At 47.4% G+C, this 16,367-nt stretch overlaps 1 protein-coding gene across 1 annotated transcript in view; it reads left to right on the top strand.

Annotated features, from left to right (window-relative positions):
• Positions 1 to 14,824, top strand: part of LOC144489236 (protein NDRG3-like) — a 40,524-nt gene extending 25,700 nt beyond the window's left edge. The window contains exons 10-13 of the mRNA XM_078207081.1: positions 2,952 to 2,999; positions 4,674 to 4,709; positions 10,273 to 10,324; positions 14,718 to 14,824. Coding sequence (XP_078063207.1) covers positions 2,952 to 2,999; positions 4,674 to 4,709; positions 10,273 to 10,324; positions 14,718 to 14,809 — 228 coding nt within the window. The 3' untranslated portion in view covers positions 14,810 to 14,824. The remainder of the gene's footprint in view (positions 1 to 2,951; positions 3,000 to 4,673; positions 4,710 to 10,272; positions 10,325 to 14,717) is intronic.
• Positions 14,825 to 16,367: the final 1,543 nt, after the last annotated feature.

Raw genomic sequence — 16,367 nt, 5'->3', positions numbered from 1 at the left:
TTTGTTCTTGAGAGGTCTGACTCTTTCTCTGACAACCCTCTTGTTCCTAACGTATGTATAAAATGCCTTGGGATTCTCCTTAATCCTGTCTGCCAAGGACATTTCGTGACCCCTTTTTGCCCTTCTAACTCCCTGTTTAGTTCTTTTCTACTTTCTCTGTATTCCTCCAGTGCTTCATCTGTTTTTAGCTGCCTGGACCTTATGTATGCCTCTTTTTTCTTTTTGATTAGACCCACAATTTCTCTGGTTAACCACGGCTCTCGAATCCTACCTTTCCTGCCCTTCCTCTTTACAGGCACATGCCTGTCCTGCACTCCTATCAACTGCTCCTTAAAAGACTCCCAGATGCCAGATGTGGATTTACCCTCGAACAGCCTCTCCCAATCAACAACCACCAAATCCTGCCTAATCCGGCTGTAGTTAGCCTTCCCCCAGTTCAGCACCTTACCATAGGACAACACTCATCCTTTTCCATGACTATCCGAAAGTTTACAGACTTGTGGTCACTGTTCGCCACATGTTCCCCCACTGAAACTTTGATGACCTGACCGGGCTCATTCCCCAGTACTAGGTCCAGTATAGCCCCCTCTCTAGTTGGACTATCAACATATTGTTCCAAAGAACCTTCCTGGACACATTTTACAAATTCCTCCCCGTCCGAACCCCCAGCCCTAAGGGATTTCCAGTCTATAAGAGGGAAATTAAAGTCTCCCACTACAACAACCCTATTTTTTCTACACCTGTCCACAATCTCCTTACATATCCGTTCTTCAACTTCCCGTGGGCTGTTGGGAGGCCTGTAGTATACCCCCAGCATAGTGACTGCGCCCCTCCTGTTTCTGAGCTCTACTCACAGTGTCTCGTTACATGATCCTTCCAAATTGTCCATCCTCTGTAACGCTGTAATATGCTCCCTAACCAGTATTGCTACTCCCCCACCTCTTCTAGCCCCTCCTCTGCCTCGCCTAAAACACTTATACCCCGGAATATTCAGCAGCCAGTCCTGTCCTTCTTTTAACCAAGTCTCTGTCACTGCAACCACATCCAAGTTCCGCGCATGCATTAAGGCTCTAAGTTCATCTGTCTTGCCTGTTACGCTCCTTGCATTTAAGCAGATGCACTCCAGACCTCCAGGCCCACTGAGTTCATCCTCCCCCAGATTGCTCTTCCTCTTAGGTAGCCTTGTCTTGGCCCCATGCTCGTCCCCAGCCTCTACGCTTGCTGACCTATTGTTCTGATCCCCACCCCCCCTGCCGCATTGGTTTAAACCCACCCGAACCACACTCGCAAACCTCCCAGCCAGGATATTGATGCCCCTCCAGTTCAGGTGTAACCTGTCCTTTTTGTACAGATCCCATCCTCCCCGGAAGACTTCCCACTGATCCACGAATCTGAAACCCTCCCTCCTGCACCAGTTCTTTAGCCACATGTTCAGCTGCACAATTTCCCTGTTCCTAGCCTCACTAGCACGTGGCACGGGGAGTAATCCAGAGATTGCTACCCGAGAGGTCCTATTTTCTAGCCTTTACCTAACTCCCTAAATTGCTCTTGCAGGACCTCCCTGCTCTTTCTGCCCACGTCATTTGTACCAATGGGAACAATGACGTCTGTCTGATTACCCTCCCCTTTTAGGATGCTTTCTCCCTGCTCAGAGACATCCAGGACCCCGGCACCAGGGAGACAGGCTACCATCCTGGAGTCTCATTCGCGCCCACAGAACCGCCTGTCTGTGCCTCTAACTATTGAGTCCCCCACTACTATTGCTCTCCTATTCTCCCCCTTTCCCTTCTGAGCCACAGAGCCCGACTCCGTGCCAGAGACCTGGTCACCATGGCTTACCCCTGGAAGGTCATCCCCCCCCCCCCCGCCCCCCCACAGTATCCAAAACGGTATACTTATTTTGGAGGGGAACAACCACAGGGGATCCCTTGACTGCTTCCTCCTCTCCCCTCTCCTGACTGTCACCCAGCTAGCTTCATTTTTAGGTGTTACCACTTCCCGATAACTGCTATCTATTACCCCCTCTGCCTCCCGAATGATCCGAAGTTCATCCAGTTCCAGTTCCAATTCCCTAAGGCGGTCTGTGAAGAGCTGGAGCTGGGGGGTGCACCTCCCACAGGTGAAGTCAGCAGGGTCACTAATGGTGTCCCTTACCTCACACATCCTGCAAGAGGAGCATTGAACTGCCCTAACTGCCATCCTCTCCACCCAAACTCCCAACAAGATAATAAGAGTTAGAAAAAGAAAAAGGAAAAGAAAAGCTTACCTGTTCTCACACCGAGTCTTTTTTTTTAGGTTAGAGGAGGAGGGAGGGGTGGGAGACACTACACGTGTAGTGTCTCGGGTTTCCTCACCGTTCAAATTTATTGGGTAAAACAAAATTACCCAGATCTCCCCATGGCCGACTTCCGGTTTCCTGCTGCTCTGAAAACAAAAGCTCCGAAAAAGTAAGTTTAAAATCAAAAACTCAGCTTACCTTCCAGCTCTCCTCTCCAAAATCGCTCCCCTCTCTGCCTGCTCCGCTGGAAGAATGGGCTCTCACGCATGCAGCTGTAACAAAGCAGGATCAGGAATTTACCGAGACACCATGCTACACAATCCACTATGTGTGATGGGGTACATCACGCTTCACAATTCCACCGAGTATGGTGGATTTCACACCACTCTGTTTTTGTTACATCTGGTATTAAGTTGACTTGAAACTGGACAAGCTGCCAATCCAAATCCACTCCAGCAAAGGGTCTGTTATGGTGTGCAGTACATGCTCTGGAGGAGTCAGCAGTCCAGTTACCAACAAGGGCAGAGTTGTATATGTTCATCTCTTGTATGGACTGCAGATATCTCGGACAAAGGATGTACAGCATTCCCTCCTGAGATGTAATTGTGATGCCTTAATGCAGCTGCGGTTCAACTAATGCTGAATGTGATCATGCTTTTCGATTTGACTCTAGGTGGAGTGCAATGCCAGGCTAAACCCAACCAACACAACTCTGCTGAAGGTGAGATTTTCTTTGCAAGCCCTGCATTGTTTCCACTCTCTGTCTTTGGTACCTTAAAGCATAGTGCAAATGTTGAAGAATCCAGATAATTAGAAATCATAGAAACCCCTACAGTGCAGAAAGAGGCCATTCGGCCCATCGAGTCTGCACCGACAACATCCCCACCCAGGCCCTACCCCCATATCCTACATATTTTACCCGCTAATCCCTCTAATCTACGCATCCCAGGACACTAAGGGGCAATTTTAGCATGACCAATCAACCTAACCCGCACATCTTTGGACTGTGGGAGGAAACCGGAGCACCCGGAGGAAACCCACGCAGACACGAGGAGAATGGGCAAACTCCACACAGACAGTGGCCCAAGCCGGAAATCGAACCCTGGAGCTGTGAAGCAGCAGTGCTAACCACTGTGCTACCGTGCCGCCCCATTGTTGGTAATTAAAAGGCATCTTTCCCTGTAATAATAACGCATCCATTGAAGGGGGATGCAATGGCCTGGTGGTATTATCGCTAGGCTATTAGAAACTTAGCTCATGTTCTGGGTACCCAGGTTCGAATCCCGCCACAGTAGATGGTGAAATTTGAATTCCATTTAAAAAATCTGGAATTAAGAATAACCATGAAACTATTGTTGGAAAAATCCATCTGGTTCACTGATGTCCTTTAGGGAAGGAAATCTGCCGTCCTTACCCGGTCTGGCCTACATGCAGCAGCAGCAGCGCTCCGAAACTCGTGATACCAAATAAACCTGTTGGACTTTAACCTGGTGTTGTGAGACATCTTTATGTACATGCAAAGTGGTTGGCTCTCAACTGCCCTCTGAACAAGGGCAACTAGGGATGGGCATTAAATGCTGGCCAGCCGGCGACACCCATGTCCCATGATTGAATAAAAAAGAACACCAGTAGGTTTCATTTGTAAACTCCATTATTGATTGATTACTGTTCAACACACTCTCCCATTTAAATTGATTTAATGAACAACCTTGACTTGGTGACGGGGGAAATGTCAATGAGGAAGCAACTGGGGCATCTGGACCAAGCTTTGCTCCCTGAGAAATTAGAATCATAGAAATCCCTACAGTGCAGGCGGCCGCCATTTGGCCCACCGAGCTTTGCACTGACCACAATCCCATCCAGGCCCTATTCCCATGACCCCATATATTTATCCTGCTAATTCCCCTGACACTAAGGGTCAATTTATCATGGCCAGTCAGCCTAACCCACACATCTTTGGACTGTGGAAGGAAATCGGAGCACCCGGAGGAAACCCACGCAGGGATGTCCTGCAGTGATTGGCTTCCAACAACCTCAGCAAGCTTCCTAGATAAGATTCCAGGTATTGGGAAGTTTTCCCATTGACCTGAGCCTTGCAAGCACTCCTTACTGCCATAGTTGATTGAATGCTTGCCCAGATTGATCCTCAGAATAGTTTACCTCTGGTTCTGGCTCCTTCCTTTACATTTATTTAAATCCTGTTGGGAAGATGGTCCCCGGTTGAATTGTCAAACAACTGGAACATTCTTGATCATTAAGAAAGGGAGTGGTGATATACAGCAGCCAACACAGATTGTTCAGGGGCCTGTCATGTACTGGCCCTGACCTGCTGGAAGCTTTGCAATCAAGTTGTTCCTTGTGCAGTAACCTATCTTCTCTTCCACTTTGTTGGCAGATGGCAGATTGTGGGGGGCTTCCACAGGTAGTTCAGGTAAGTAGAGTTGGCTCCGGCTCTTCCCGAGGGAGTGCGGGTCCATACTTGTTCACTCTTTGTGGAAACCTGATTCTAAGTGTTTGGAATGAATGTTCCTCGATGCAGCCTCTTTTTAGATGGACCTCTATTTTTAGCTGTAATTTGCTTCAATCTTCTAGTATTTCGACAGCTTGCACTTCTTCTCAGCATTTACATCTCCGTGTTCGAGAGTAAGACATTTGGAGATGTTAAATGTGAGTCAGCGCAGTGTGTGTTTTGTGTGTGTGCCGCCCTGTGTTGAAACCTGTGTTTCACCCCTCAATAGTCTGGTTATTTCGATTTCAATTCTTTTCTTCCCTGACTTGTTGACTGGCAATGGAGTCTAGTTGAATCTTATCTGTGTGATTGTTGGAATGCAGTTACACCTACGATTTGATTTGTTATTGTCACATGTACTAGTATACAGTGAAAAGTATTGTTTCTTGCACACTATATAGACAAAGCATACCGTTCATAGAGAAGGAAAAGAGAGGGTGCAGAATGTAGTGTTACAGTCATAGCTAAGGTGTAGAGAAAGATCAACTTAATGCGAGTTAGGTCCATTCAAAAGTCTGATGGCAGCAGGGAAGAAGCTGTTCTTGAATCGGTTGGTACGTGATCTCAGACTTTTGTATCTTTTTCTCGACGGAAGAAGGTGGAAGAGAGAATGTCCGGGGTGCGTGGGGTCCTTGATTTTGCTGGCTGCTTTTCCTAGGCAGCAGGAAGTGTAGACAGAGTCAATGGATGGGAAGCTGGTTTGCGTGATGGGACTGGGCTACATTCACGACCTTTGTAGTTTCTTGCGGTCTTGGGCAGAGCAGGAGCCCATACCAAGCTGTGATACAACCAGAAAGAATGCTTTCTATGGTGCATCTGTAGACATTGGTGAGCATTGTAGCTGACATGCCAAATTTCCTTAGTCTTCTGAGAAAGTAGACTGATATTATGCTCATGCGACTGATTTTTAAATGGATGATTAGATGGATTTTAGCCATGTGGCTAACATTAAAAAAGTTACATCTTAGAGTCATAGAGATTAACAGCATGGAAACAGGCCCTTCGGCCCAACTTGTCCATGCCGCCCTATTTTTTTAAAATCACTAAGCTAATCCCAATTGCCTGCATTTGGCCCATATCCCTCTATACTCATCTTACCCTATTAGGCTATTAGGAGAGAATTAGGAAACATAGGTTGGACTAGGAGATTACAGGGACTGGGAACGTCCGACATGTGGAGTTTTTTCAAGGAGCAGCTACTGCGAGTCTGTGATAGGTATGTCCCTGTCAGGCAAGGAGGAATTGGTAGGGCTAGGGAACCGTGGTGCACCAAAAAAGTTTCTTTGTTGGTTAAAAAGAAAAAGGAGGCTTATGTTCGGATGAGACGTGAGCACTCGGGTAGTGCACTAGAAAGCTTTAGATTGGCTAAGAGGGAGTTGAAGAGCGAGCTTAGAAGGGCTAAAAGGGGACATGAGAAGACTTTGGCGGATAGGGTTAAAGAGAATCCTAAGGCGTTCTATAGGTATGTCAAGAACAGAAGGTTGGTTAGGGCAAGTTTAGGGCCAGTTATAGATGGCAGAGGGAAGTTATGTGTGGAACCGGAGGAGATTGGTGAAGCATTGAACCAATATTTCTCTTCGGTGTTCACGCAAGGGGACATGAATATAGCTGAGGAGGACACTGGGTTGCAGGGGAGTAGAATAGACAGTATTACAGTTGATAAGGAGGATGTGCAGGATATTCTGGAGGGTCTGAAAATAGATAAATCCCCTGGTCCGGATGGGATTTATCCAAGGATTCTCTGGGAGGCAAGAGAAGTGATTGCAGAGCCTCTGGCTCTGATCTTCAGGTCGTCGTTGGCCTCTGGTATAGTACCAGAAGATTGGAGGTTAGCGAATGTTGTCCCATTGTTTAAGAAGGGGAACAGAGACTTCCCCGGGAATTATAGACCGGTGAGTCTCACTTCTGTTGTCGGCAAGATGTTGGAAAAAATTATAAGGGATAGGATTTATAGTTATTTGGAGAGTAATGAATTGATAGGTGATAGTCAGCATGGTTTTGTGGCAGGTAGGTCGTGCCTTACTAACCTTATTGAGTTTTTTGAGAAAGTGACCAAGGAGGTGGATGGGGGCAAGGCAGTGGACGTGGTATATATGGATTTTAGTAAGGCGTTTGATAAGGTTCACCATGGTAGGCTTCTGCAGAAAATGCAGATGTATGGGATTGGGGGTGATCTAGGAAATTGGATCAGGAATTGGCTAGCGGATAGGAAACAGAGGGTGGTGGTTGATAGTAAATATTCATCATGGAGTGCGGTTACAAGTGGTGTACCTCAGGGATCTGTTTTGGGGCCACTGCTGTTTGTAATATTTATTAATGATCTGGATGAGGGTATAGTTGGGTGGATTAGCAAATTTGCTGATGACACCAAAGTCGGTGGTGTAGTAGACAGTGAGGAAGGGTGTCGTAGTTTGCAGGAAGACTTAGACAGGTTGCAAAGTTGGGCCGAGAGGTGGCGGATGGAGTTTAATGCGGAGAAGTGTGAGGTAATTCACTTTGGTAGGAATAACAGATGTGTTGAGTATAGGGCTAACGGGAGGACTTTGAATAGTGTGGAGGAGCAGAGGGATCTAGGTGTATGTGTGCATAGATCCCTGAAAGTTGGGAATCAAGTAGATAAGGTTGTTAAGAAGGCATATGGTGTCTTGGCGTTTATTGGTAGGGGGATTGAATTTAGGAGTCGTAGCGTTATGTTGCAACTGTACACAACTCTGGTGCGGCCGCACTTGGAGTACTGTGTGCAGTTCTGGTCCCCACATTACAGGAAGGATGTGGAGGCTTTGGAGAGGGTGCAGAGGAGGTTTACCAGGATGTTGCCTGGTATGGAGGGGAGATCCTATGAGGAGAGGCTGAGGGATTTGGGATTGTTTTCGCTGGAAAGGCGGCGGCTAAGAGGGGATCTTATTGAAACATATAAGATGATTAGAGGTTTAGATAGGGTGGATAGTGATAGCCTTTTTCCTCTGATGGAGAAATCCAGCACGAGGGGGCATGGCTTTAAATTGAGGGGGGGTAGTTATAGAACCGATGTCAGGGGTAGGTTCTTTACCCAGAGGGTGGTGAGGGATTGGAATGCCCTGCCAGCATCAGTTGTAAATGCGCCTAGTTTGGGGGCGTTTAAGAGATCCGTAGATAGGTTCATGGACGAAAAGAAATTGGTTTAGGTTGGAGGGTCACAGTTTTTTTTTAACTGGTCGGTGCAACATCGTGGGCCGAAGGGCCTGTTCTGCGCTGTAATGTTCTATGTTCTATGTACCCATCTAACTGTCTAAACGCTTTTTAAAAGACAAAATTGTACCCGCCTCTACTACTACCTCTGGCAGCTCGTACCAGACACTCACCACCCTCTGTGTGAAAAAATTGCCCCACTGGACACTTTTGTATCTCTCCCCTCTCACCTTAAACCTTTGCCCTCTAGTTTTAGACTCCCCCTACCTTTGGGAAAAGATATTGACTATCTAGCTGATCTGTGCCCCTCATTATTTTATAGACCTCTATAAGATCACCCCTCAGCCTTCTGTGCTCCAGAGAAAAAATTCCCAGTCTATCCAGCCTCTCCTTATAACTCAAACCATCAAGTCCATCTTGCCCAGAGTGACGGATGGTGGGTCCCTCTTAAAGGCAATGTTATCAGATGAGTTCTGCCCCCTCGTCTACACATCCTAGTAGTTGGTCTCAGAGTGGCGGAGGCCAAAGATCTCATTGAGGAATGATGTGTGAAGCACCATGACCTGAAAGAGGGAGTTAGGAACCAGATCAGTCCAGGGATCATTAGTCAAACAAGGCTCAAATAGAATAGAAAACTTGAAGAAAGAAAATTGCAACACAGGAACAGGCCCTTCGGCCCTCCAAGCTTGCACCGACCATGCTGCCCGACTGAACTAAAACCCCCTACCCTTCCGGGGACCTCTATTCCCATCCTATTTATGTATTTGTCAAGACGCCCCTTAAAAGTCCTCTTTTAGTAGGACAAGCATTGTAACTAGAAAAAGTTCCACTCTCCTTATCGAAAGCTCTCAATAGGAAGTAGGCAAATTCAACCCTTCAAGCCTGCTCCGCCGTTCAATCAGATCATCAAATCCACCTCCCCTTCCAACTTGTTGGACAGTCATTTGTGTTTGATTTGGAATGGGTTGTACAGAGAATTTTGTCCATTTGATATTCCCACAGTGAAGACCTTTAGATCTTATTCCAAACAGTTGACCAGGGATCCTCCTCTGCTCAGGGCTGTGAGCGAGGATGCCGAAGGTGACCAAGTTGCCTTCCTTCCCTACGAGCAGGTGCCTGCTTGCCACAGAGTACTTCTCAGTCACGTAGCTGGGATGTAAATTCATGAGCGCAAACTCATCTCTTCCACCAACTAACACACCAATGTCAGCTGCACGCACCCAGTTGCGCAACTCCCTGGAAGATACTACGCGAGCTCTCAGACGCAATCCCCCTTAAGTTATTTTGCAAGCAAAAGCAATACTGTACCGCCAATGTAATACGTTGTTCGTGCACTGTGGGGGGGGAAAAAAAAGTGTTTAAGTGCATGGGCCCTTTAAATATTTTGGCATGGCCACACGTGCAGAGTAACTTAAAGGGGCAGGCTTACCTGAGAGCTATTGGCTGTGTAAGCATATGATTCAGAGGGAACATCAGGTACCATGCGCACAATGCCAAATACTTAGAAAGGAAATTGCCCCTCAGGCCTTATTAAACTAACGGCCTCTCATTTTCCTTGCCAGTTCAGAGGAGGTTCACCAGGGATGAAAGGGTTGACGTATGAGGAGCGAGTTAAGTTTGAGGTTGTACTCGCTGGAGTTTAGAAGGATGAGTGGGAGATCTGATCGAGGTATATAAAATTCTAAAAAGAATTGAAAGAGTAAATGTCGACAAATGTTTCCTCTTATGGGGCAATCTAGAACAAGAGGTCACAGGTATGGGCTGAGGCAGCAGATTGAAACTGAGATGAGGAGGAACTACTTCTCGCAGAGAGGGTGGTGAATTTGTGGAACTCGCTGCCCCCATAGCGCGGTGGAGTCTGAATCATTGAATGGTTTCAAGAAGGAGACAGATATATTTCTAATAAAAACGGGATAAAGGGATATAGGGAACAGGTGGGGAGGGGGATTTGAGACCAGGGAGAGATCAGCCATGATCTGATTTGAATGGCGGAGCAGGCTCGAAGGGCTGAATTGCCTCCTTCTGCTCCTAATCCCTATGTTTCTATTTTTCTAGACGGTGCTCCTTGCCTCTATCTGGACTGTGGTCTTCCCACACATAACGCCTGGCTCAGATGGGGGGAGTCGATGTTTTACTATTGGCCCCCAGTACATAGAACCCTAGTAATTTGTGGTGCAGGAGGAGGTCATTTGGCCCATCCTGTCAATACTGGCTCGCTGCACATTGATGCAATGACAGCGTCTTGTTTACGTTTTACTTCAAATGTGTTGGCAAAAATAAGTACGTTGATTAATGACAGTCTGTGTTTCCACCCTAGCCTGGCAAGCTGACTGAAGCCTTCAAGTACTTTGTGCAGGGAATGGGTTACAGTAAGTATAATCTCTTGAATCTTGGCTATTTAATGCTGTGATATTCAGGGTCTTGTTTTCCATGCCTGTATTTAGCTGCTGTCTGTCCAATGACGGAGAAAACTGCTTTTTATTCTTGTTACCCCACAGTTTAACTTAATGTAAGAGTTTCCGACTAGACGGACCCCAGAAGCCATTAGAGTGGTAAAGGGACGGCCCTTTAGAACCGAGATGAGGAGGAATTTCTTCAGCCAGAGTGCGGTGAATCTGTGGAATTCATTGCCATAGAGTGCTGTGGAAACCGGCTCATTGAGTGTATTTAAGACTGAGATAGGTGGGTTCCTGATTGGTAAGGGGATCAAAGGTTACGGGGAAAAGGGGGGAGAATGGGAAACCACTTATCAGCCATGATTGAATGGTGGAGCAGACTCGATGGGCCGAATGGCCTAATTCTGCTCCTATATCTTATGGTTTCTCTTTCACGGAGCTGTTTTGCTTGGCCAAAGCAGAGAGCCTTTCTCACTGGATTGCTTCGTGTTAAGCAGCAGGCTACCACAGCGGAAGGCAGAGGCTCTAGTAGCCCAAGGGGGCTCTGTATGCAGGTTCCAGTTGGAATCTCCTGCAGTGTTTCCATAGAAACTTGTCCACATGTATACATGTATATACAGGATGATAAGACTAGACTCACCCCCACAATGGAACCATCTTGCGCATTGTTGGTGTGACATGATTTATTAAATTAATTAAATGAAAGCCTTACTTGCCTGCAAGTGATAGATTATCTGTGTATAAAAAATTCACTGTTGAAGAACTTCAACGAGTAATTGCTTGGAATTAGAAAATGTTTTACAGAATCAGACAATTCAGCCCAACAGGTCGAGACAGTGTTTATGCTCCACAAAAACCCCACCCACCCCTCTTCATCTGACCCCATCACATAACCTTCTTCAGTATTGCTGTCTCCCTCATGTATTTACCCATCTTCCTCTTAAACTCAGCAGGTATGGGCAGCACGGTGGTTAGCACTGCTGCCTCACAGCACTAGAGACCCGGGTTCGAGACCCGGCTTGGGTCACTGTCTGTGTGGAGTTTGCACGTTCTCCCCATGTCTGCGTGGGTTTCCTCCGGGCGCTCCGGTTTCCTCCCACAGTCTGAAAGATGTGCTGGTTAGGTGTATTGGCCATGCTGAATTCTCCCTCAGTGTACCCGAACAGGCGCCGGAGTGTGGCGACTAGGGGATTTTCACAGTAACTTCATTGCGGTGTTAATGTAAGCCTACTTGTGACACTAATAAATAAATAAAGGCATCTTTGCTTCGCCCACTTGTGGTAGCAAGTTCAGCATTCTAACCATTGAGTAAAGACATTTCTCCTGAATTCATCACTGAATTTATTACTGACTTAGCCCCTAATGTTGCACTTGCCCCACACATCGTCTCTTTGTCTACCCTATTAATCCTTTCAAATTTTGAAGACCCCCCCCCTTCCCCCGCCATTAGGTTTCTGTTTGTTTTGTATCTTCACACGCACTTTCCTTTTCTCTTTGGGGGATAATGGGGAAGCGTTGGAAGGATCAGCGGGCTATTAACCAACCCTTCGAAGTGTGCCACGAATCCTCCTCCTGTGGCCAACTCATCCCCGAGTGGGAAATGAACCTGGAGTTTCTGGCTCTGAGGCAGGGGTAGCGCCTCCTCGGCCAAACAACTGTCTACCTCCATCGTGTCACCCCCATCCCCACCCAGGCTTCCCTCTTCAGGAGAAAAGAGCCCGAGCCTGTTCAGCCTTTCCTAATAGTCCTCTCAATTCTGTCCTTGTAAAATTCTTTCTGTCACTCTCTCCAGTGCTTTTATATCCATCATGATTGGTAAACGTCATGGGAAGCACTCGTAATTTCCTGGGATGCACTTTTTGCCGTATCAAAGAACAGAGAAAATTACAGCACAGGAACAGGCCCTTCGGCCTTCCAAGCCTGCACCGACCATGCTGCCCCGACTGAACTAAAACCCCCTACCCTTCCGGGGACCATATCCCTCTATTCCCATCCTATTCATGTATTTGTCCAGATGCCCCTTAAAACTCACTATTGTATCCGCTTCCACTACCTCCCCTGGCAGTACGTTCCAGGCACCCACCACCCTCTGTGTAAAAAAAATTTGCCTCGTACATCTTTAAGCCTTGCCCCTCGCACCTTAAACCTGTGCCCCCTAGTAATTGACTCTTGCACCCTGGGAAAAAGCTTCTGACCTATCCACTCTGCCCATGCCCCTCATAATTTTATAGACTCCTATCAGGTCACCCCTCAACCTCCGTCGTTCCAGTGACAACAGACCAAGTTTCTCCAACCTCTCCCCATAGCTGATGCCCTCCATACCAGGCAACATCCTGGTAAATATTTTCTGTACCCTCTCCAAAGCCTCCACATCCTTCCGGTGGTGTGGTGACCAGAATTGAACACCATATTCCAAGTGCGGCCTAACTAAGGTTCTATAAAGCTGCAACATGACTTGCCAATTTTTAAGCTCAATGCCCCGGCCGATGAAGGCAAACATAGTTGAAATAACCTTCAGTATCTCTCCCAGCACCACAAACTGTCCCTCCACCAATTTGTGCTTGAACTTTTCCTGGACAAATTCCTGGTTAGCCATACCTTGGAGGTTCTGTGAGCAACTTTAGGCACCGCACGCTATGCTGTGCAGGGAGAGAGTGCAGCGTAGGTCTATCGGTGTGATACCTGGATCGCGAGGGTTGAACTATGAGGAACTAGAGTTGTATTCCCTGGAATTTACAAACGTCCAGGGTGATATTGATCGAAGTTTTTGAGACATATTAGTGGGAAGCCGGTAGGGTAGATAGAGAGAAGTGTTGAGTCTAGAAGAAGGGGACATGCCTTTAAAAATTAGAAGCAGGATTGAAATGAGGAAAAAAGCAAATTACTGCGGATGCTGGAATCTGAAACTAGAAGAGAAAATGCTGGAAAATCTCAGCGGGTCTGGCAGCATCTGGAAGGAGAGAAAAGAGCTGACGTTTTGAGTCCAGATGACCCTTTGTCAAAGCTAAAAGGCACGGAAAGTGGGAGATGTTTATACTGCAGGGGGAGGGAATGAAAGATCAGTCATAGCCACAAAAAAAGGGAAAGGCTGCTAATGGCAGCCCATAGAGAGAATAGAAGGTGTGAATAGCCAAATGGCAGAGAAGGTGGAATCAGAGGATAAACTGGGACAGATGAAGATGTGGGGGAGGGAGGGATGGATGGGGGAGGGAGGGATGGATGGGGAAGGGAGGTAAAATTGAGAAAAGGGGAGGCAAAGGGGGAGAAAAGGTGAGGAAAGGGGGGATAAAGTTGGGGGGTGAAATTAGGAAACTTGTTTATTGCACAAAGGCCATTGATGAGCTATCAGTTGTTTGCAAAAAGCCTTTCAACCTTAAATTTTAAATTAACCAAAGCATTTGAGGGATAGAGAGCAAAGTTATGTCACAGATCGGCCATGATCTCATTGACTTTTGCATTGGAGCAAGCTTGAGGGGCTGAACGGTCTCCTCCCCTTCCTATATCCCTCATTGCAACTCCAATTAAATTTGGGTTCATTCTCTCCTTCTGTCTGTTCACTCAAGTGTTTCTACTTAGAATGGAAATGTCCACAATTCTGAATGGAGAAGATATCCGCAATAGTGGTTGAGCGGAACCAGTGTTGTAAACTGGGCGGCACGGTGGCACAGTGGTTAGCACTGCTGCCTCACAGCTCCAGAGGTCTGGGTTCGATTCCCGGCTTGGCTCACTGTCTGTGTGGAGTTTGCACATTCTCCCCGTGTCCGCTTGGGTTTCCTCCGGGTGCTCCGGTTTCCTCCCACAGTCCAACGATGTGCAGGTTAGGTGCATTGGCCATGGTAAATTGCCCCTTAGTGTCCCGGGATAAATAGGCTAGAGGGATTAATGGGGTGGATATGTGGGGTTACGGGGATAGGACCTGGCTGGGATTGTTGTCGGTGCAGACTCGATGGGCCGAATGGCCTCCTTCTGCACTGTAGGGACTCTATGAAACTTGCTGGCCCACCTTTCTTTAACCCAGGAGTCCTGAAAGTTGCAGCAATTTCTCTTGGAGGGGAAACTTCTTAAATAAAAGCGGAAACACACTGGAAAAGCTCAGTGGGTCTGGCAGCATCTCTGGAGAGAGAGAAACCCAGTTAACATTTCGAGTCCAATATCAGAGCTGAAGATGGGTAGAGAAGTGTCAGGGTCCTTAAAAAGTCTGAAGCATCAACTTCCATTCGGTGTTTGTGCAATGGGGGAGAATCCAGCCCCAACAGCGTAAGTATTGCCTTAAAGCACAGGTCACTCACGTTCCTCACCCATGCAGGGTTATAACTCACCAAGGTGAGCTGGTGAACTAACTGTCCCATTACTGTCTTGTTTGCAGTGTTTCACAGCCATTGTAAGTATCTGAAGGAAAGGGCTGGAATGTCTGCATGCTCTTGGGATTGGGGCTTTTCTGTCTTAATGGGGAAATAGCCCTTGGGTTTCCTTTTGAGAGGAAGGCAAAAACATTCCGGGATCAACCAAATCAAAAGCCTTGAGGATCTGCATTTTTAAATAGGGTCCCAGCTGCCGAGAGTCCTTTGAGCATCTCATTTCAGACGAGCTATCTAACTCTGATTTCATTGATTGGTAACTGCAGCCACTCCATCCTGCAGAACATTTTCAAAGCTCGAATACAATTTGTGCCCTGGGTCCTGACAAACACATTCCCTTTTCATTCTGCCCACGTTGCGTAATCCCACCTGTCAAATCTCTTGAGAGGCTATCTGAACGTTACTTCCTTTTTTTTAAAATTCTCTCCGGGATAAAATCTTTCATCACCTTTCAGCCCGAAGATGTGCAGGTGAGGTGGATTAGCCGCGGTAAACGCGAGGGGTTACTGGGATAGGGCGGAAGGGGGGGCCCCGTGTGCGACGCTCTTTCAGGAACTCGGTGCAGACTGGATGGACTGAATGGCCACTTTCTGCACTGTCAGGATTCTGTGATCACGGGAGGAAGTCATTCAGCCCATCCACCCCCTGCTGGCACTTTGAAAGAGTTGTCCATTTAAGTCTGGTAGCCCTGCAAATCTTTTACTTTCCAAACAGAAATCCGATTCCATTTATCCCCATCCGGATGAGGAATTTGATGTTGAACAAAGAACAGTACAACACAGGAACAGGCCCTTCGGCCCTCCACGCCCGTGCTGATCATGATGCCCTAACTTTAAAAAAAAAACCTTCTGCCCTTACTCGGACCATATCCCGCTATTCTCTCCCTACATCTTCTATAAATTTGGGATCCACTTTGCCCACAGTTTAACACCCTTTGGAGTTGCATTTCTATCAGCACCTGGTTCTTCTGATTCACATTTCTGCTGACGGGCTGCTCCTCCTGCATCAATGTTCTTTTTTCTGAAGCACGTACAAGTGTCTTGCCCCCACCAAACCACCCCCCCCGCCCCCTCTCTCTCCTCCCCCCGCCCCCCTCTCCTCCCGCCCCCCGCCCTCCTTGAGAAAACGTTCACCTGCATGGCAGGTGAGATGGGAAGCTGGGAAACCCATCCTGCACAAGCCTCATCCAAACTCTGCATCGGGATGTCCACCGGAACTGGGAGTTCCACAAGTGGCTGGGCCCCAGGCTAGAAACAGAGAAGATTGGAGGAGGCCATTCGGCCCGTCGAGCTGCTCCGCCATTCGTCACGATCGTGGCTGATCGCCCAACTCAACAGTCTAATCCTGCTTTCTCCCCATAACCTTTGATCCCATTCGCCCCAAGTGCTATATCCAGCCGCCTCTTGAATACATTCAATGTTTTGGTATCAACTGCTTCCTGCGGTAATGAATTCCACAGGCTCACCACTCTTTAGAGATTTACAGCATGGAAACAGGCCGTTTGGCCCAACTTGTCCATGCCACCCCTTTTTTTAACCCCTAAGCTAGTCCCAATTGCCCGCATTTGGCCCACATCCCTCTATACCCATCTAACTGTCTAAACGCTTTTTAAAAGACAAAATTGTACCCGCCTCTACTACTACCTCTGGCAGCTTGTT

This window comes from Mustelus asterias, unplaced genomic scaffold (genome assembly GCF_964213995.1).
Source record: "Mustelus asterias unplaced genomic scaffold, sMusAst1.hap1.1 HAP1_SCAFFOLD_2038, whole genome shotgun sequence".
Taxonomy (NCBI): Eukaryota; Metazoa; Chordata; class Chondrichthyes; order Carcharhiniformes; family Triakidae; genus Mustelus; species Mustelus asterias.
This window is presented reverse-complemented; position numbering and strand designations above follow the sequence as displayed.